The sequence below is a fragment of the Falco biarmicus genome, chromosome 3 (genome assembly GCF_023638135.1).
Source record: "Falco biarmicus isolate bFalBia1 chromosome 3, bFalBia1.pri, whole genome shotgun sequence".
Taxonomy (NCBI): Eukaryota; Metazoa; Chordata; class Aves; order Falconiformes; family Falconidae; genus Falco; species Falco biarmicus.
In genome coordinates, this window is record NC_079290.1 from 47,596,567 (window position 1) to 47,617,013 (window position 20,447).

A 20,447-nucleotide genomic window follows, 5' to 3' on the forward strand; every position below is an offset into this window, starting at 1 on the left:
GTGTGCATGAACTGGCGGGAGGCCTGGCCCGGGCAGGCTCCCTCTGCCCAGCGGAGCGCGGGTGCTCCGGCCTGACGTGTCGGAAGCCGTGCAAACACCCAAGCCCACGGCACGCAGCTGGTTTACACCCCGTCTACCTGTAGGATATATTGACTGAACTGCCTGGAATTTCGAAGCAGCCGGATAGGCAGCACCGCTCCACCGCCTCAGGCGAAGCCGGCCTTTCACGCGCACCTGTAGCCGCAGCTGAAGCGGGCCGCGCGCCTGTACGCCCCCTGCGCCCCCTCACAGGCCCGGCCGGTGCCCGCGCTGCCCCGGCACCCGCGGGAGACTGGGAAGGGGCGTCCCGGCCCCGCCGCGGACGGGGACACCCAGGGCAGGGGGGCGGAGCGGCCGCTCACCCGCACCGCGGCGGGGCTGAGGGGAGCCGGGGGGCGCGATGCCGCCGGAGGGTCCGCGCGTCCCCTCGCCCCGTCGCCTCGCCCCGTCCCCTCGGGGTGGGAAGCGGCGCCCCCATCCAGCGGCGCCCAGGCGGGACCACCGCTGCCCGTCCCGGGATTTTTATCGTTGAAGAATTAAAAATGGTGACCTGGGCGCGGAACCCACTGGGGCTGCCAGGCCCAGCCCCGCCTCCCCGGGCCTGGGCGCGGGGGCGGCGGCGCGCTTATCCCGGGACGGGGCCGCATCGGCGGGGTCCTTGTGACGGCCGGCGGCGCCGCGGGCAGGTGAGCGGGGCCGGGGCCGCGGGGCGCCGGCAGCCGCCGGGGGGCGGCGGGCGCGGGTTGGCGGCGCGGGAGGCGGCGGCGGCCGTTTGCCCGCGGGGCCGGCGGCGTTGCGGTACCCGTGCGCTCGCCGGAGCGGCGATCCCGTCTCGGGGCCCCTTAGCACCAGAAATTGAGGCGAAACCCCGACTTTTCGCAGTAATGACGTTTGGAAGCGTTAATGGCGTTTCCAGGTGAAGAGGAGGGATAGCCGTCGGTGCTGGGCACCTGCTGTGTGTCCCTTATGCCCGGCGGGGAGGTCCCAGCGCCGAGGGCAGGCCCTGCGCCCTTCCAGCGCCCGCCGGCTGCCTGCCCGTCGGGGCAGGGCGGGGAGTGCCCGGCCGGGGGCAGTTCTTCACCTCTCCCTGGCGGGAGACAAACCCGGGTGGGAATTGTTAGTCGGATTTCCTGAGGCTGTGAGAGAATAAATAAATGGGAAACAGCACGCCGGGTTAGGTAACCGCGGTGTGTGTGTGGAAGGGGGAACAGCCATGGAAAGCTGGGGCAACCGGGCACCGTAGCTACTAAAGGTTTTGATTTGGGGGGGATAGACCCTCCAGTTTTGGGGTGGATGTGCTGATAAAAACATAGTCGTGGTGCTTAGAGGCATGCTCTAGTCGTGGGCTTGGTAGTCCTGGGTTAATTGTTGGACTTAATTATTTTAAAGGTGTTTTTCAACCTAAGTGATTCTATACAATTCAGTGATAATCCATGAAGGTAGGGAAGGCTGTAGAAACATAGCAGTGCACAGGATGAGTGGGTTAATGGGATCAAATAAAGTGGGTGGTGACAGTGTGAGACCAGCAGGAGAGTTATTTTCCATGGAACTGCCACAAAGAATCTGGGAAATGTAAAACTGGCACTTCATGTACATTGAAAGACAAGATGCAGAGTTGTAACTGTTAGATGATTCCCCTTGTGAAAAAGAGCAGTTGAGTCTGACAGAAGAGAAAGCAGTAGCCTGCCACGAGAAAGCAGGTGTCAAAAAGTTCTCTAGAAGAATCTCCAGCTACTTTACACTCATCTTTCCACTCTGCTCTGCCAAATCTACTGCCAAGAGCAAACCAGTGAGCACCAAGACCAAGATTACCCACTCTTTAGTCAATGTTGAAAGCCGGCTGCAGGGATTTAATTTTGATGCCATAGGTCTCTTGTGACAGCTTTATTGTTGTACTTGTTCCCTGGGATTACAGAGTTGATAAGATTATCCTTATCTTCAGCAAGAGCTTGGGATCTGAATGACTTGTAGTACATGAGGCTTTTGATGGAAGGAGAGCTCCTGTATAAGTTCTGTCTGCCTCCGACATCACCTGTAATTTTACATTGTAGATACAGCTATTACTCTGGAATTTGATATGCTTTAAAGGTGGAGCCCAAATAAACATCTCACATGTCAGCACAGGTGTTGTTATCTAGAAGAGTAATGAAGTCACTCAGTAGCTCTTCAAATCCATCACTAGGTGGGATGAGAAAAATACAGACCATTTAAAAAATGTTTGTTCACAAAACACGATACCCACTTGTTAACCTTTTATGGGGTATTAAGTTTTTAAGAGCATGGGAGCTGCTTTTGGCTCAGATTTGATAGAAGCAGAACAGAAATTTCTCTCAAATTTTGAGACTTGGGGCAAACCAGAGCATTCAGGAGTAAACATATTGCAGTTAACACTCTTGCATTTTCTTCCAGAGCATCATCAAGCAGGTCTTTAATAACAGCCTTGCAATTAATAGTGCCTAGAAAAATAGGCACTCAGTTATGTAATTTTCTATATGGTGTTCGATAGAAAGAATGCTTCAAAATTGTGTTTGTGGTCTCAGCAAGGGTGCTGGTGAGTGATAGCTTAGTAGAACATGGCAAAAATAGTTCTGACCTGCTGTAGTTCTTTGATGTTATATTGGCAGTACAGAGAGATGCATTCACCACGTTGGACTCGTATCATATTATCCAAAAACCAGGGTCAGGGTTCAGTGATCAGTTCATTCTTTCCTTATGAAATGTTGGAGGTAGTGTACAATTGAACTGTGGGAGCAGGAACTGAAGCTTGGTGGAGCACCCAACTTCCAGAAAAAGCTGTGCTGCATCTAGTTTTTACTCAATTGGTCAATCTTTTATTCTTTCTCCACACTGGTTTAGATTCAACTGGAATGGCGTTGAATTACCTTGTATCCCACCCACCCAGCTAGCTATCATGATGTGAACTCGCTCCATGGGTACCCAACTACTTTCATATGTCCCAAGTCAAATCTGTGCTGTTAATACCTGCTTTGTAGGTTAAAAAAAATATTTTTGCACATCTAAGCATTTTAATTTTTTTCTAAAGCTTTTTTTTAGTGTCTGTTGAACTTAAAATCAGAAATGAATGTGTTACTATGTTCATTTATACTGCAGTCTGTGAGTAAACAATGTTAAACGTAATGGTCTTCCAGACAGCAAATAATTTTCTGTTACATAAAAATTGGGATGGAGGAAGAGGAATCAGTGGGATGTTACATTGTTTACACCGATCAATGTAAACGTCCTATTAATATTAGGACAAAATTCTGAAAATGCTGATTAATGTAGGACTTAGACTCAGTTCTGATTTGATGGGGATTCCACCACTGATGGATACTTTTTTGTTGTGTTAGTTGATGACATCATTCATTTCATGTGTGCTCCATTTTAAAAAGCTTTATTTTTCAATCAAAATGTCAGGTGGCATTGGTAATATACTTTCATAATCCCCGTAGGCCAATTTAAGTTTGGGCTGTTCCCAAGAGTGGTTTTGCTTGTGCCAACATTTTCACAGTCATCCAGTTAGCAGGGAGCCAGCTGATCCTGTTGGAGACCAGGCTGGTGGTGAGAACATACGGTGAGGGGCTGGTGGCAGGACGAGTTCTAGGTGGCAGCTCATGTGTGGCTTAAAGGGACTCTTTGAAAGCCCCTAGTAAAACTGTATGCGCATGACACCTGCGCAAGCTGTTGCACCTCTAATTTCCTCAGAGAACGGAGGCGCATTGTTTGCGAGGTTGGTTTCCCACAAAATTACAATGAGTGGCATCAGTTACCTTTATCGCATACCAGCTTTTCAGTAATCTTGCCAGCGTTTTATCTGCTGAGTCTGCAGTTACTTGTGTCTGGGGACTTTGGAGTAATGTTAAATCTCTTCCAGTCCTCTGGATTTTCCCTAGTCTTTCAAGAGTTACTGAAAATGAGTATCAGGAGGCCAGAGGTAATTTCAGGTAGTTCATAAAAGGTTAGGCACAACCTGGATAGATACTAGGACTTGTTAATCTTAAAACATTGTTAGATTATATGATGTCTTAATCACCAGGTTCCTGTCAGTGATCTGTATATCCAGATTAATCCCCATATCATACAAGGTTTTTATTGGTCCATTTACTGTGGGTATGGACATTTTTATCTGCAATTTTAGGTCAGTTTTGCTACTGGCAGTAGTAGTCTGTGTTCCCAGTCTGAAGCCCCCATAACAATACAAAATGCACTTGCTTCCTTCACCGTATGCTGCAGGCTGAACGAGTTATTCCAAATACTGCTCAGTATTTCTGATTCAGTAGCCTGAGGCAAGCCCTTAACGTAGCCTTCTCCTGGCCTCTGTCAGTGTCGCGTGCTTCACAGGCATTGAGAATTTGTAGTCCTTGCTCTTATCAGCAACTTTAAACAACGAATAACTTCTTTACTATAGAGTGACACCACACTGTCAGCTTTATCCTTCTTAAACACCTTCTAAGTAGAGATTTTAATATCTGAATGCAGACTACTTCTTTTATTTCTCTCATGTTATCGATAAAATCTTTCCAGTGACAATTTATTTGTCACTGACAATTTCAGTGATCAAAGATATATGAACAGATCTTCATATATCTTATTCAGGCACCAGTCATCAGGATTAAACAGTTCTGTATTATTTCTAGTGACCGTCTTTGTCACATTGGGTTTTTTTGTTTGTGCCGTGCTGAGCTTCATTTAATACAGTGCTTGTTTCCTTTGAGCTCCTAGTTTACTGTCCTTCCACCTTGCGCTCTACTTATGGGTTGAGACAAAGACAGTTTCATGAGTTCTTGCACTTTTACCTTTCGGATTCTCTTCCCCCATCCCACTGCAGGGGAGGGTGAGTGAGTGGCTGCGTGGCGCTTGGTGACCTGCTGGGTTTAAACCACAATGGTCCTTTTTGGTGCCCAGTGTGGAGTTTGAAGGGTCTGAGATAAGGACAGATTTGATTGGAGTGTGCAAGACCAAATTCATAGCTTTTACAGCTACTCATCGGCAGGGCTTGCCATGGTGCTTGCTTGCCTTACCACCCCTATATTCTACCCAGGGCTACAAAGAAGAAAAACAGAAGTTGAGTGATTAGTGTGTAACAGGTTTGCTCATATAAGTACGCAGCTGAAGATGTAAAGTCAGAAGAGTCTGGACTTGCTGTACTTCATGATCTTGGCACTGACTGTGGAAATAATGATTTGTTTCTTGTAGGTACTTGTCCTGGTGTTGGAGTGGAAAAATGTACTCGTTAAACAAGTAGTAACCTGATTGAGGCAAATAAAAGCTGTATTCAGTTATGGATTGCTGAATCTGATTGCAATGTTTAAATCTCTGCTAATGCTCAGAAATCTTAAAATCAGGCAGCAATGCTGGAGTGCTCTTGCCTTCCAGAGAAACCACTACCTGCTGTCAGGCAGGTAGGGTCAGCTGTAGGAACAGACTAACTAGGGAGCTCCATGTGGCAAACATATGACTAGGGCCACGGAGCCCACTTGGTCTTTGCCAGGGCTGGAAAATCTGAAAGAAGGGTGTGTTGATAACGTTTTTGTGGATGAGGGGCAAAGAGCTGTTTTCCCCAGTGCTACCAGCAGTATCAAATGCTGTCCCAGGCACCTCTAGGCCTTGGGAAGGAGCCACGGCTGCCCAGGTTTTGCTTGCTGGCTCTTCAGCTGCTCATTTTGCTGTTTGTTCCCCTCGCTGCCAGCTGCTGCCAAACTGAGAGGGACCAGAAGCCCAGGCTGGACTCTCTGCAGAGGATCAGGAGAGCCCAGACCTCTGGTAGCAGTCATCTTGACTAATGCTGCCAATCAGTTACCCTCTTCTGAGCTTCTAGAAAGTAAGCCATACTTATACAGAGAAATCATCTGATCAGCCATGTTGCATGGATCCTGAGGCTTCCATGGACTCCATCCCTTGCCCTTTCAGCCCCTATTATCTGGCTGTATAAAAAAAAGATCCTTAAATATATAGGATAATCTCACTGGCAGTAGTGAATGGCAATTGCCAGCAGCTGTCTTAACATGACAGAGAAACAAAATGTTTGACTCTGTGCTATAACAAAATAGGCATCAGGTGTATTTACAGAAAACTTTTTTCCTAAATTGAGAAACTTCCATGGTTAGTGAAATTTGAGCTGTGGCTTTTTTTCTCTTCTATCTAGGACATGATAGGTAGAAAAGAATCCTGCACTTCAGGACAGATGCTGATGACCGACCTAAACTGCCTTGCCTATGCACTGGAAGAATGGATGGTTGTGGAGTACCTGAAGAAATACTTTTTTCATGTGGTCATAGTCTCACTGACAATAAGTGCAATATTAGTTTTTTTTATAGTTCCTTTAACAATACTCTTTTTCATTTACCTTACTAATATATTGCTTCTAATATATCGGAAGAATGGTGAAGTAAAAGCAGATCCCTTGAGTGATGTTTGGGATGGTGCAAGGAAAACTATAGCAAGCTTTTGGGATATATATGCAAGAATATGGCATGGTAAGTATGACATGACTTGTCTAAAGCTTTGCATTACAATAAATAGTAAATACACTTGAGTTTCACTTTTTTTATTTCTTCCAAATTGATGCAAAGAAATGACATTTATTATACTTTGTATGTCATCTAACCTAGAAGTTTCTGCCTCTAAGACTGCTTGCAATATAGAACAAGCAGAATGAAAGGGAGAAATTAGTTTATATGGGGTAAATTTCTCTTAAGTGGATAGGCAGGTGCGCTTCTTTGTATATGGTATTAGAGTGAAGCATAGCGTTAATGCTAGTTCTAGTAACCTAACTGTAGGAGAACTGGGTGGTTTAATTTTTACCTTAGCAGCTGCTTAAAATGCACTTAAATGATCAAAACACAAAAACTAGCTGGAAATGTAATTAGTGTATTTTTAGTTGGCAAAAACTACTTCGTGTTATGATAACTGAAAATAATTTTAAGAGCCATATGGACAATGAAATAATTAGATACCACATTTAAGTTTATACTATGGCAGAATTTAAAAGTAACCTGAATTTTCAGTTTCATTACACTCAACTTTCAGATACTTTCAACACACCCTGCTCCCTAGGAAAATCCTTAGCTACATCTAGGCTCTTGTTCTTCCCAGAGATGTCATTTAGGGATATCAGCAAACTTTGCTGCCCTAAGGATGAAGAGTAACAGGTTGTTGTCTACATTGCTATCTTTCCTCACAGATTTTTCCTTTTAATCTTTGAACATCCTGCAGTATAAAATTTTCTCCACCTCTTCCTAGGACTCTGCCTGCTCCATCCCCATCCTTCTCCCCCAACAGCTTATGGTAGGAACTGTAGCAGGGATGGAGATGAAGGCAGAGCTCTTAGTTGGCAGAAGCTGTGGCTTTTCCAATCCTTAGTATACATTAGCCTACTAGTCTGGCTTCACCTAAAACCTAAATCAAATGTAGGAAGAGCCAGGAGGGGGATCTGTAGAAGTCTGTTGTCTGTGAGGAAATTCCCTTCCACTGTGAACACATTTAACTCTTGTGGAAAGAACCTCTCTTCGGGATTCTTACAGATTCTGGTTTGGACTTAAACATCTCAATGAGAGAAACTTTTTATTGTGTAAAATCCCAAAGTTTTCATTCTGCCCGACACAGAATGGAGATTTGTACTTTTGTATTTCAGGAAAGCATACTGACCACTCATTTGCCTCTCGTTCTGCTGATGAAGCAGTTTCACACCAGTATAGTAAATTATTATTAATTTTAAATTGTTGTACTTTGGCCTGGGAAAAGTTTCTAATGGGAAATAATTAATTTAGTCCCCTTACTGGGGAAGATGTCAGATTCAGGTCTGATCTAGTGATGAAACTGACCAACAAATCAATTCACTGATACACCTGTGGTGTTTGAGGGGCTTTCTCTTTGATACTGACCAAAAGTTCCATACAGAACAATACTTCTAAAAGCTACTGCAGAGGCTTTCTTTAACAATGGAAAGTAAACAGTTTTCTTTAAATTGCCAGATGATTCACAGCTATCATTGTTGGTATATTGCTTTCCATCCCAAACAGGTTATGAGCTTCATGGTGTGGAAAACCTACCAGAAGGACCAGGCATTCTTGTGTATTACCATGGAGCTATTCCTATAGACTACCTTTACTTTTTGTCTAGGCTATTTCTTTGGAAGAAAAGACTTTGTCTGTCAGTAGCTGATCATTTTGTCTTTCGTTTACCAGGTAAGAACATGTTCTCTTGTATTTAAGCACCCTTGATTCACTCAACATTTTGCTGGTTTAGATGAAATTTACATTTATTACATTTTCAAGAGAACTTTTAAACTAAAAACCTGCTTTTAGACTCTTAAACTAAAAGCTGGTAGATGCAGAAGGGCAAACAGGGTAGAATATCCTGTCTTTTAAGTGAAAGGTCATAAAAACACTGGTAGACACCCCCCCCCACCCCCCACCCCCCGAAAGCCAACAAATAGACTTTATATAATCCCTTTGGGTTTAAATGTCATGCCTTAGTAGATAGTGTAGGATAGGACTATATTACTGACATAGTGCTGGCTGGTCAGCAATAGGCTATGAGTGCAGAAGAGCTCATTAAATGGTAGGATATCAATAACCTACCTCTACACTGGGTAGCCACAGCTATGGGGTATGACATCAAATCTCTCTTTTGATCAGAGCCTGGAGTAGGGCACAAAACTTCTTTGAAGATTTTACAGTTTGAAGAGAGCTCTGTAATACTGACCACCACAATACATTCAGCACGTTGTAGGCTGAGAAAGAAGTAATTCCGCTGTGAAAAGGAGAATTCACAAGAAAAGCAAACCTCATTCAGTTTTAGAAAATCAAGGGATAAAGAAGGAGCATCCAGAAGGAATAGCAGGGAGAGTATTTAAAGGCACCTTTATATCCCTTACATTAAAAATTATTATAACACTAAGGAGTAAAGGAAGCTATTTAAAAGTAGAAGGACATTCTTCAGAAAAGGAAGTTGTGTTCAAACACTGAAAACAAGGAGCATCAACTCGAGCAAGTTTGATGCAAGAACATATTAAGACACCCCTGGAAAGATAATGAGGAAGAATTTGCTACAGGCATACTTGGTAAATACTGTGTAGTGCTGAACACAGTAGAAGCATGAAGTCATCAATAAATGATTGGCTTTTAAGACCATTAAAGGAAGATACAGTTTAGCAGAATGTTGCAAAGGAGACTTCTTTTTTTAAGCGATAAACGAGAGTGTACTGTTTCAAGTTGAGGTGTTCATAGCACAGATATTTATTACAAATGCATTGTAAACTAGTGTAAGGACCAAACAACACTCTCAGCTTTGCAATTTCCAGACTACTGATGTGTATGTAAAATATTGCTTGAATTATGTTCATGCTAGAGGAACAGGAGGTGGCAAATACAGTGTCAACCTATAAAACGGTTACCAAAAAGGCATCTGGTAAAAAAGACCACAAATACTGGAGATTAGCCTTCCCCATTTGCTGTGTTAGTAGAATATGCAGCTGAAAGTAATAGACTGAGTGAAACTTCTCCCTAACCCGTTGCTCTACCACACTTAACCTGCTTTTTGTAGAGAAACTTTGCACTTCACAGATTATTTAAAGAATGCTCATGAGCATATGCTGAACCTCAGACTGTTGTATTAATTACAGTTATGGGAGAAGTCTTCTTGTGAATGAATAACTGGTTAAAAGGTAGGAAATAAAGGGTAGAAGTGAATACCTTATTTTCACAAAGAAGCAGAAATCACCAGGTATATGGATGAAGATCAGTGCTGGCACCTATATTGGTCAAAATAATCATCATCTGGATCAGTAGTGTGGTGACAAATCTTTTATACTGGCCTTCTTATTTTTTTTTTTCAAGGCAGTAAAAGCCTATACAGAGAATACAGTTATCTATCAATACTGAATCACTGGCTGATTAAATGGCGGATGAAAGTCAGTATTAGTTACAACACAGTGCAGAAGGAAAGAAAACAGAGTCTAAACACATAAACATGTAATTAAGCTTTAAATTTTCTAGATGACTTTAGGGATATGTCACCTTAAATCTCATGAGTTGCCAAAAGGCAAACAAATTTTAGGCTTATGAAAAAGGAGATACAGAAAATGCCATTCTGTACTTAAAATGCATATAGCGCCCACATCTTGAGTACTGCATAGAATTCTGGTCTCCACATCTCAGGAAAGCTGTGAAGTAATAAGGATACAAAAAAGGACAAGAATGATCAGAGTCCTCGCATGACTTCCTTTGAAGAGCTAGTACATGGCACAGAAGTCTTGCATGACGAAGGAGTATAAAATTCTGTGTGACCTGGAAAAGGGGAATAAGAAGTGGCAGTATGTTCATGTGATACATCATAATTCTTAATAGGCAAAAGTTTTAAAGGCAAGTAACAGAAGTAACTATTCACTTAATAAGGATATGGCATTCCTGGCTGCAGGATAGAACAGAAACACATCTGAGTTCACAAAGGGATTAAACAAAGTCAACATTTGTCTTTGACAGAAAGATCTATCAAAGGCAGTGCCTTGAATAAGACTAAATACAATTCAATTGCAAGATGTAGCACTGTGTTTCCCACTGTCTTCCAAAGTTGGTGTTGCAGACCTTTGTCAAGAGTTGCAGTGCTAGACACCAGTTCTGGCAGTCCATAGCTTTGTTTACAAAATGTAAACAATGTCTTTTCAAACCATGCCGTTGGAACAGTGAATTTGAAGATAGGGAAACTCTTGTTTGCTGAAGCTTTCTATGGGAATTCCAAACTGATAGGTTTAGAATGTGAAGATAATGTAAGAAAGCATAGAGTGCTTCTGTGGTTTACATTCTGTCTTTTGGAGAAATCCCAGTTATGGAAACAGAGGAAGGAGATTCACTAAACTCCATGCAGTGCTGAAACTGCCCTACCAACTTCTGCCATTCATGCATCTTAAGACTTGTACACCAGTTCAATTTGATCCACATAGTTTGCAATTTAACCACAAAATACTCAATTTAACAACTCAAAACCTCAATGTTTAAAATGTTAAACATCCCATTTTAAAAGAACAAAGAGAGTTGCTTGTCAGTTATTTACTTTTATAATTGTCTTTATTGTACTGATTTTTTTCTTCTTCTGCATTAAGATATTTAAAAAGAAGTGGGGAGGAATAGGTGTTTATTCTCAGATTTCTAGCTGCGATGCACAAATTTTGATTGCATGGCTGGTGTTTTGATAGTTATGGTAAACAGCATGTGCAGGCATTAGTTTATTGAGATGCTACTGATAAGCTGGTTCATCTTCATAACATTTGGGCAAAACCACAGTCACATATTTGTCATTTTGCCAATATTTACTCTGCAGGTGTTTTACTTCCTTTGTACAAATTTGCCTTAGTTTAAATATATATAGCTATTAGATTTTCATTTAACTGTAATCTTGTTCCTACATGCAAACAGTATTTGTGATATATTGTTACAATAACATGTATTTTCTACTTCTTTATTGCAGGACTTAAATTATTATTGGAAGTGACAGGTGTTATGCCAGGTACAAGGGAGGAGTGTCTCATTGCACTGAAGAATGGACACCTGGTGTCCATCTCACCAGGTGGAGTTAGAGAAGCACTATTCAGTGATGAGAGTTATCAACTCATGTGGGGCAATCGAAAAGGATTTGCCCAGGTTGCTTTGGATGCAAAAGTGGTGAGTATTATATTTTACCAATCCTGGTTTATGCTTACTGCACACATGCTTCATTACAAAATGCAGCTTAGGAGTGTTGGAAAATCTTTCAGACAGAAGAAAAGGTTTGGGGGTAAACCATTTCTTTTCCTTTCCCTACCATGTTCCTCAAGCACATTAATCAGTAGGGAGCAAGGGGTTTATGGAACTGTATAGCTTTTTCTTGACTGTTGCAAGGCATCCATCTCTGCAGTTCCATGCCTGCGTGATGGAACTGTAGACATGCAATTTCTTGTCTTGACTGTATTTCAGGAATCTTTGCTGTGGCTGTCCTTCGTATTGCAGTGAGCTTTCATTTGTTTTTCTCATCCTACTAGACGTATTTTTGTCTTGCTTCTACATACCTAGCCATTTTCTTATTGCTCTTTATGGATTATCTTTATCTTTCTCTCTTCTCACTTATTCTGGAACGGTCCAGGATTTTGTTCTTACCCTTACTTCTTTTCATGTTACTGAAAGACTGCTTCAGCTAACCCAAGGTGTGTCTACATCAGTGTCTTGGTTTGATTCATGTGTGCACTTAAGCGGTTTTTCCATCTCTCTTGCATACCATGCTTTCATTCACACCATGGAGTGTGTTAGAATACCTGAGCTGCGTTCCTGTCGGCAGAAACTAAACCAGAAGTGGGACCTAATACTGTTCAGTTGCAAATGGGCATTCAGTCAATGGTATGAGACAAGAATTAGTTCTACATAAAAACAGAGCCCTGAAATGTGTTCAGTGTTGATATCAGATCCTCAGTGTCCTCTAGAGAGGTGTTTGTATTGGTTTGTGCTCTGCTAATGTACACATGACCACAGCTTCAGTTACATTTTCTGTGATATACAAATACACACTTCTGCCACTGGCTCTGACTTTTTCCAGCTAATTCCACGTGTGAGACTATTTCCCAGAGACTATATCAGAGAAACAATTTTGTTTGGAATGGCACAGGTCTGAAAGAGCAGTAACCCTGTCTTTTTCCTAACTGCCACTTCTCATCATCACTACTAGTGACAAGTTTTCTGTGTTAATTTGGAAAGCATAGCTAGCGCTCTTTGTGACTGACAATACTGGTACACATCCAGGCTTCATCTCTTCTGCCATGAGCTTTCTGCTGCTTTCTCCTGAACTGCACAACCATCATTTTTCTTTACATTCTTATGGATATCTATCAATTGCAGTGCTCTTCTTTGGCCTTCCACATAAACATAATCCTTCTCTGTCTATATAGGAGAATCTGTACAGGGAATAGAGTCCTTCCCATGAAAACTTGAATTTCTTACCACACCTTTCAGTACTCTTGTGCAGTTATCTTTCTTTCTTTCTTTCTCTCCCCATTACATTTTGTTGCTTCTCAAACTTCGCTTTGGTCTCTTTTGCTATAGCTCCTTTTACAAAGTACCTACTGTTTCAAAATGCATGCTTTGGGTTAATATTTCTTCATAACTTCATGTATCTCTGAAATGTTGTGGGGAGATTTTTTCTAAACACTAGAAAAAATTTAGGGGCATTTACCCAGTGGTAATGTAATTTTAGACTGGGAGTCCTGTTTCTACCTCTTTGTCTTATGTGGCCTTTTAAAAGTCCTGTTTTATGTGCTTCTGTTCACTCTCCTGTCCTTTTTTTCAAAAGTGTGTGCTCATAAATGTTAGTCACAATACTTCATATATTGTGTGCACCTGTACACTACCACTAGGAAAATATCAGAATATGAATAGGATAAACCCAGTCAAATTCATGTGGGCATTCTGAATTCCCTTCTAGTCCTTTCTCTTATGTATGAATTTAATAATATACTCAAACAGTCAGAAAGAGGTGTCACTAACAACTTCAGTGATTTCTAGTAATTTTGCTTTCACATGTGTCTTTCCAGCTACTTCAAACAATTGGAACGGTGTTTTGCCAGATGTTTTCACTTCACTTGGAACCTTGTGTTGTAATTCTACAATGTAATAAGTTGTTTTTAAAAGAAAAATTGAATTAAAAAATTAAAAAAAATCTAAGTGCCCTTAATATAAAGGGCCACCCTGATCAAAACACATCACAAAAATCCTTGCTAGTAATCCTCTTAATCCTTCCAGTCTTCCATAATTTAGAAGCACATGGAAGTAGCTGAATAGTAGTACCTAAAATTGCCAACACCTTCTATTGAACAGGGTTTGTGTGTTTTGTTTGTTTGTTTTTAATGTAATGAATTAGGTGTTAATTGAGGATAAGGTTCTTCAGTATGAAAGGTTCTTGTGGTCATTTGTATATCATGTTTGATAAAAGAGACATTACGCAGGATTGTGTTACCTTTAGAGCAGAGAGAGTATTTTCTCCTTTGACACCTACTAGCCTGAGCTCACCTTTATACTGCTGCTGGCAATTGTTTCACTTATTATTGCACTCATTCAGTTTTGGAATTATTTTTTTTTAATGATCAGAAAGTCTGACTAGATCCCAGTGTGGTGGGCATCACTGTAATTAGCTAGCAGGCTCCACCGAATTTTGGGCATCCTTGATATTTCTCTGGAAATCTGTGATAAGACACATCTTATATAGCTAAACACTTAAAAGTGCTGTACATTTAACAGTAGAGGGGGCAATATTAACCTTACATACTTTTCTTATACAAAGTTAAGCCCATGGATTCCATCTTTTGGCAAATTTGGAGTTTGATTGTTTCTGTTTGTTCTTGCATCCTTTTCAATACTAGCCAAACCAGTCTTGTAGACAAGACTTCTTGGCTGAAGACTGGGGACATACTTATCTAAACTTTCAGAACTTGATCTAGCAATTCATATATGTTTTGCTAATACTTACTTAGATCCTGGATGAAGGCAAGATAGGACTCTTAAGTGCCTTTTTTGCATTTATTCTGCATACAGTGTAGCTGTCAACTCAGAGAACCATGCACACTTTACAGTGTTGAAAATGACTACAGTGGTTCATAGCCTGCCACAGATGACTTGAATGGGGATTTCAAGGCAAATAGACATTCCCGTTCTTCTTATGTTACAGAAGTTCAACAGTTCTTCCACTTAAAAAGTTGAAAAAAAAGCACCAAGGAACATAGTTTCAGCCTCAGTCCTTGCCTAAGGGTTTCCACATTCATTTTCCACTTTGTCTTGTATAACTACTCTGCTTACCTGGGGTCAGAGAAGGAGAATATTGCTTTTTCATGTTATGACTCAAGGAACTTCTGGGGCATATATTTGTCTCAGTTGAATTTATCTATGCCAGGAGCCTGGAATTTGGCAGGCTAATGGGAAGGATTCATAATTTCTGAAGATCCCTGCACTTCACCTGTGCCAAAAAATTGGTTCAGGTCTAGTTAGGTAAAAGGTAAAACAGGACTATGGTTCACAAAATTCTTATGTATGTGCAAGAGGCTGGACTAGGTGATCTCTGCAGGTTCAACCTCAGCTATCCTGTGATTCTGTCTTTTTCAAGCTGGCTGGGTGTGGTGCAGCTCAGTTCCAGCACAGCAGATCTAAATCTATGGGTTATTGCAGATCTGATTGTGCTGCTTTACAGAGGCAAGCTTTTATGTGTATACCTTTTTTTATTAGCTTAGGGAATTAATGCTGCTACCCACACTCCGTACTTCATTGGCTTATCTTTGTATGCATTTAACTTGTAGTTGCTACATTACTTTGTAGCCTAAGATATGTTTATCTTGCACTATTACTAAAATTTGAAGTAGGTTTCAAACATTTAAAATGTTAGACACAAAGTATTCAATTAATAAATGAAGCTGTGTGGTATTTTTAATGTCCAGTAGTTACATGCTATGAACAGATGTTACTGATTGTTTTTGAGGGTTTATTTCTAATTTCCTGTATCTTCTAATTCTGAAGGGTTTACTATTACAACTTCATGTATGTTTGATATTTTTGTTACTTGTCAGGGTTTTTTTACTTTAAACAATTTCCATCACTTCGAGTTCTTTGTTAGGCTCTAGTTAAGTCTTTCTCTTGCTTGTGGTTTTTTTTTTTTTTTCTCTCATCCTGTGGTTTCTGTTCTGTGGCAGGGATTCTTAAAAGCACAAAGGTATCCCTTCATTACCTTCTGGACAAGCAATTCCAACAACATGCTCAAAATACGGTTTCAAAAAAAAATGAAAAGGGCCAATGCCGGGGGTGGGGTGGGGTGGAAATCATTGTGTGTATGGATACAGTCACTGTTACTTTGTCTACAAACTATGAAATCTTACCTGAGGCTGTAAGACATGACTGTTTCAAGTTCAGGTATCTCAAGAATCTTTCTTTTTAGTCACAGTAATGAAGTGAACTTGTTCTGTAACTGCCTAAGGATCTGCCCTCCAGAAGGCGTTGTAGTCCAGGTCAGTGAGGGCATACGATTGCCTTATTTGTCCAAGGAATTTGCAGAAGTTTTCCAGTAGGGTAGTATCCAAACATTCCTGCTTCAATGAGACCTTACTTTGAGAAGCAGATGAGATGAGCCAAATGTGAATGCCTGCTTGCTTTCTGCGAGATTTCACAAACTGAATGCTTTCCTATTCACCACACATGATGTAAGTTTTAGACAGAGAAACTGCAGAACTTCATTTTATGTTTCAGTCAGTGATATGGCAATAAATATGTAGCATACAAGTTATATAAACCTTTAATAAATGTCAGACATTTTCTTTACAGATGGTGACTTTGAAACAGTGATGTCTGTGGGAGCTGAGAAATAGAATTTTATTTCTATTCTGGAGTTTATTTTTTTATATGCAACATTCCTTATTTGCTACTTAAGTGGCTGATAATTATCCTCTGGATTCAAGTGATTTTCTTAGCTGCATTAACAGGCACAAAAACATAAATTCAAACCTGGTATAACATTTCCACCTTTTTTTTTTGTGTGTGATTCCTTAGCCCATCATTCCAATGTATACGCAAAATGTCCGGGAAGGATATAGGATGTTTAAAGAAAGAAGTAAGAACTTATATTTTAAAATTTGGAATGTTTCCTCCACTTTTCTCTCAGATTTCTCTTACTTTTATATTTTGCTTTTCAGACTTCTGCTTACTTTGGATTAACACGCTTGCTGTGGGTCAGAGGTATCTCAAATGTGGAGGTAGCTTGTGTATAACTGGTGTGATTTGGTTCTTTAATGCAGTCTTAGTTCAGTGATACAGATTTGTTTTGGTGGACGGTTACCTAAATCCTGTAATTTCTTCTTGACTGTCAGATAAAGCATGCATTCTTAAGAAGTCTTCCATACTAGATTTCAAATTTGGATTGTATTTTCTGTGATTGTAATCTAACTTTTTCCTCCCTTAAATTATTCCAGGATTTTTTAGACAGTTGTATGAAAGTACTCGATTGCCATTTACTCCTCCATATGGAGGACTTCCGGTTAAATTTCGCACGTACATTGGGGAGCCAATCCCTTACGATCCAGATATAACTACAGAGGAATTAGTTGAAAAGGTAAGTTAGCCTTTCTTGCAATACCAAACTATATACTTTGTCATTAATTATTATGCACTTGAAACTAGGTTTTTGCATGCTTGAATAAAGACAAATACACTTTTACTAGCTTGCTAATGCAATGGGCAGTTGAGCTCCAGGATTGTTTAATATATTGTTAACTACAAGTAACTATTGACATAATAATAGTTGATTGGGATGCCCTCATCCTTTCAGAGTGTGAGCTGTCTTCCTGGGATGTTAACTTTGTTTTTCCCATGGCTTTTGATAACTCAAATTATGTGAATTATGTTTTAAGTTCAGTTTTCAGTAATTAGGAAAATGAATTTAATATATAACCAGTACCTTTGCGAATCTTCTCTAAATAATGCAGGGCTTTAGAAACAAAGTTCCACAAGAGCTTCAGTCTCGCTGTCAAAAGGAAAATGTAAAAAAAAATAACAAATTTCATCCCTTATATAAAAATATTTTGAGTACCTACAGCTTGGTGAAATCAGTGGAGTCCAGGAGCATAAAAACATTTATAGATCCAGGGTTTAGGCATTTTTCAAAATGCTAATCTATACAGAAAATGCACTTTTAAAATTTTTTCACATAAGGTGAAAGAAGGGCTTTATGGCAAGAAAAAGATTTGCGATGTCTAGGAATACACAGAACAAAACACTTGTAAGGATGTAACTGATGTAAAAAACACCTTGCTGCCCCCCAAAAAATGCAGGAAGGCTAGTGCCTTTTTTTTTTTTTTTTTTTAAGGATCCACTGCAGAGTGTTCTGGGCTTCACAGCAGTGAAACCAGAAAGGTTTGGTCTGTTACAAGGGAACTTGCCCAGGCAAGCTGTGGAGTTTGATTTCAACAGGTTTAGGAGGCTGGAAGCAATATTAGTGCTAAGACTGGCCTTATAGTTATCCATATTTTTGTATTTTCAGGGAACAGTATTTTGTATACCTGCAAAACTGAAATTGACATCTCCCATGATGTTTATTTGCTTTACTAAGAGAAGCCTTTGACTACTTCCTTCAGTGGGAGTATGGTTAGGTCTTCTGTCGCTCATCTTCATTAAAAAAACCCCACCAATGTAGTTTGAGATGAGCAGTGGCTTGGCTGATTTCTATCTGATCCTGCCTTGGAAAGGAGTCAGGACATGAATCTGTCAGGAAAGGTTTGGCTACTCTTTTCATATATTCCTAGTGATACTCTGCCATCACCCTGGGGTAGATCACCAGAATATATAGCTATGCTTATTTCAAGTTTAAATGTATGAGGAAAAACTAAAGGAGGTTATTTCTTATCCCTGGTAGAAACTCGGAGTATTTTATGCATTCTCTTTCAAACCTGCATTTAAATCTCATGTAGAGTGAAAATGGACAGACTTTAGATACAAATACTCTTTATTATGTGCATGCTGTATATGGTACAATTACAGAAGAATTTATTTGGGAAGGAAAGATGGAGGCTCCTACTCCAAATTCCTGGTCCCAGCAAGGTCAACTATGAGATGAGATGAAGTTAGTCAGGTTTTATCCAGTGCTTTTGATTAAAACCTTCAGGGATGGAGATTGCACAAACTTAAATGTTTGCATGTGTTAAAGGCTGCTTTGATTTGGTAATGCCCAAGTTCAATAAATCTCAAGAATTTGAGCCTATTCAAACTGCAGTCAATGTTTTTATTCCTCTCCCTTCCAAGGGAAGTGTTGTTAGGATAACTAGCTGGTATAAAAGACAACTTTTTTCTTAGTCTCGTGTGAATTTCCCAATGCCTCTTAACATCTGAGAAGTCAGTGATGACACTGTTCTTCCTTGCATAAGCAGGTCAGTAAAGGCAACTTTCTCTTCTCTTTTCAGACAAAGACTGCTGTCCAGGCTCTCATAAGCAAGCACCAAACAATCCCAGGCAGTATATGGAAGGCTTTATTGGAGCGATTTGATAAACATCGTAAACGTGATTAGAATGCTTGTTTATTTCATTGTTTTTCCAGCATGCAGTAAAAAAACAATGTCCTGCGGTACTGATGACTAATAATTGGTGTTGAACCAGTTTAATTTACAAGTTTCTACAGATCTGACAGAAGAAAACAATTAACCTCTTGAAGGTTCCCCTGTGCCTTTGAGGATATTCTGAAGTTAGAAAGACTGAAGAAGAAAATATGTATAATAGCAATGCAACAGCTGAATTCCCCAAAAGGAAACAATGTAGCTGGGATTTGCCTGGTTCTTAAAACAAGTATGTATGTATATACATCTGAGAGCCTCAGAAGTTTTATCTAGATTGTGGGTTTATGTTTTGAGCAGTTCATGGTCCAGTCTCGGAGTACAAGCTCAGAGTGCAACTTGGAGGTCCCACAAGTCCACCCCTTGGTGGGCACCTTCCCTGTTGGACCTCATGTAAGACAGTGTCAGAAGAGAAACTGGCTCACTTTAGCTAATGATCTGCTGCTTAGGCCATTTGTCTAGAGAGGTTATACAAAGAGAAGTAATCCCATTAAACCAGATAGCTACTAGACTCCTACAAGGACATCAGCTTAGTGGTTTGGTACCCTGGAAAATAGGAATGCTACGTCCAAGACTTTGCTCCAACAGAAAAAAGAAAAGTCTCTCAAAGAGAGGAAAAAAACCCAACAAAAAACCAAAAACCCAACCTTAGTTAAGTGTAGCACTATGCAAATACATGTAGACAGTAGTTTCAAGCCTGAGCTGGTACATTCATGCACTATTGCACCATACAATACTGGTTTAGTAGCTGAAGCTGCCCCCAGCCTGAGAGTTCTTGCATTGTAGTGTGTTTGCAGTACAGATGTGCTGTACTCACCCAGATCTCCCAGGGAGCGGGCTGGGGGGAGCCTACTTAGGTAATGCAACCCCAATACTCATCATCACTGGTGGTTTGCCTGAAAATGCGGTACTACAACACTGTCGTCCTCATATGGATTGAACCTAAAGGCCTGTTCGGAAAGGTGGACGTAGGCAGCATTGTCTTCCCAATGCAACTTGCAGAATAGCAAAACTCGCTACAAAGCAGAATGTATTTTTACAGGCTGTGGGATATTTTACTGGTGGGGGTGGGAGAACTTTGTGCAATCTATCCAATGTGCCACTAAATGCAACAAAGTCTGTTAAGTTCAAACACCAAGAAAGGTATTTTTTGTGTCTTGTTTTTCCTTCTTGTACTTCTAATATCTGTATAATCTTTTCCCTCAACATCCTAAAACTTTATGTAGCATCTAAGGAAATAGATACAATGTTTGCCCATTTTCACTAGAAAGCTAAATCTACTCTTTGGATTAAAATTAATTCTTCCTCTTTC

General features: G+C 40.6%; 1 protein-coding gene across 2 annotated transcripts; it reads left to right on the forward strand.

Moving 5' to 3' along the window:
- The first annotated feature begins 319 nt into the window (after nucleotides 1–319).
- Nucleotides 320–20,447, forward strand: LOC130146839 (transmembrane protein 68-like). 2 transcript variants are annotated; one of them, XM_056333369.1, is made up of 7 exons: nucleotides 322–725; nucleotides 6,185–6,515; nucleotides 8,061–8,225; nucleotides 11,506–11,699; nucleotides 16,587–16,647; nucleotides 17,006–17,145; nucleotides 18,989–20,447. In XM_056333369.1, exons 1-7 carry the CDS (start codon nucleotides 582–584, stop codon nucleotides 19,091–19,093), a joined length of 1,140 nt encoding a protein of 379 aa, XP_056189344.1. In that variant the 5' UTR covers nucleotides 322–581; the 3' UTR covers nucleotides 19,094–20,447. The 2 variants fall into 2 exon arrangements, with proteins under 2 accessions (XP_056189345.1, XP_056189344.1); XM_056333370.1 differs by lacking the exon at nucleotides 16,587–16,647 and having other exon boundaries at nucleotides 320–725.

Excerpts from the sequence above, each read along its gene's own strand:
- LOC130146839 (XM_056333369.1), top strand. The coding sequence starts at position 582 with ATGGTGACCTGGGCGCGGAACCCACTGGGGCTGCCAGGCCCAGCCCCG. Across the intron at positions 726-6,184 it reads GCCGGCGGCGCCGCGGGCAG|GACATGATAGGTAGAAAAGA; the intron begins GTGAGCGGGGCC and ends TCTTCTATCTAG. Across the intron at positions 8,226-11,505 it reads TTTTGTCTTTCGTTTACCAG|GACTTAAATTATTATTGGAA; the intron begins GTAAGAACATGT and ends TCTTTATTGCAG.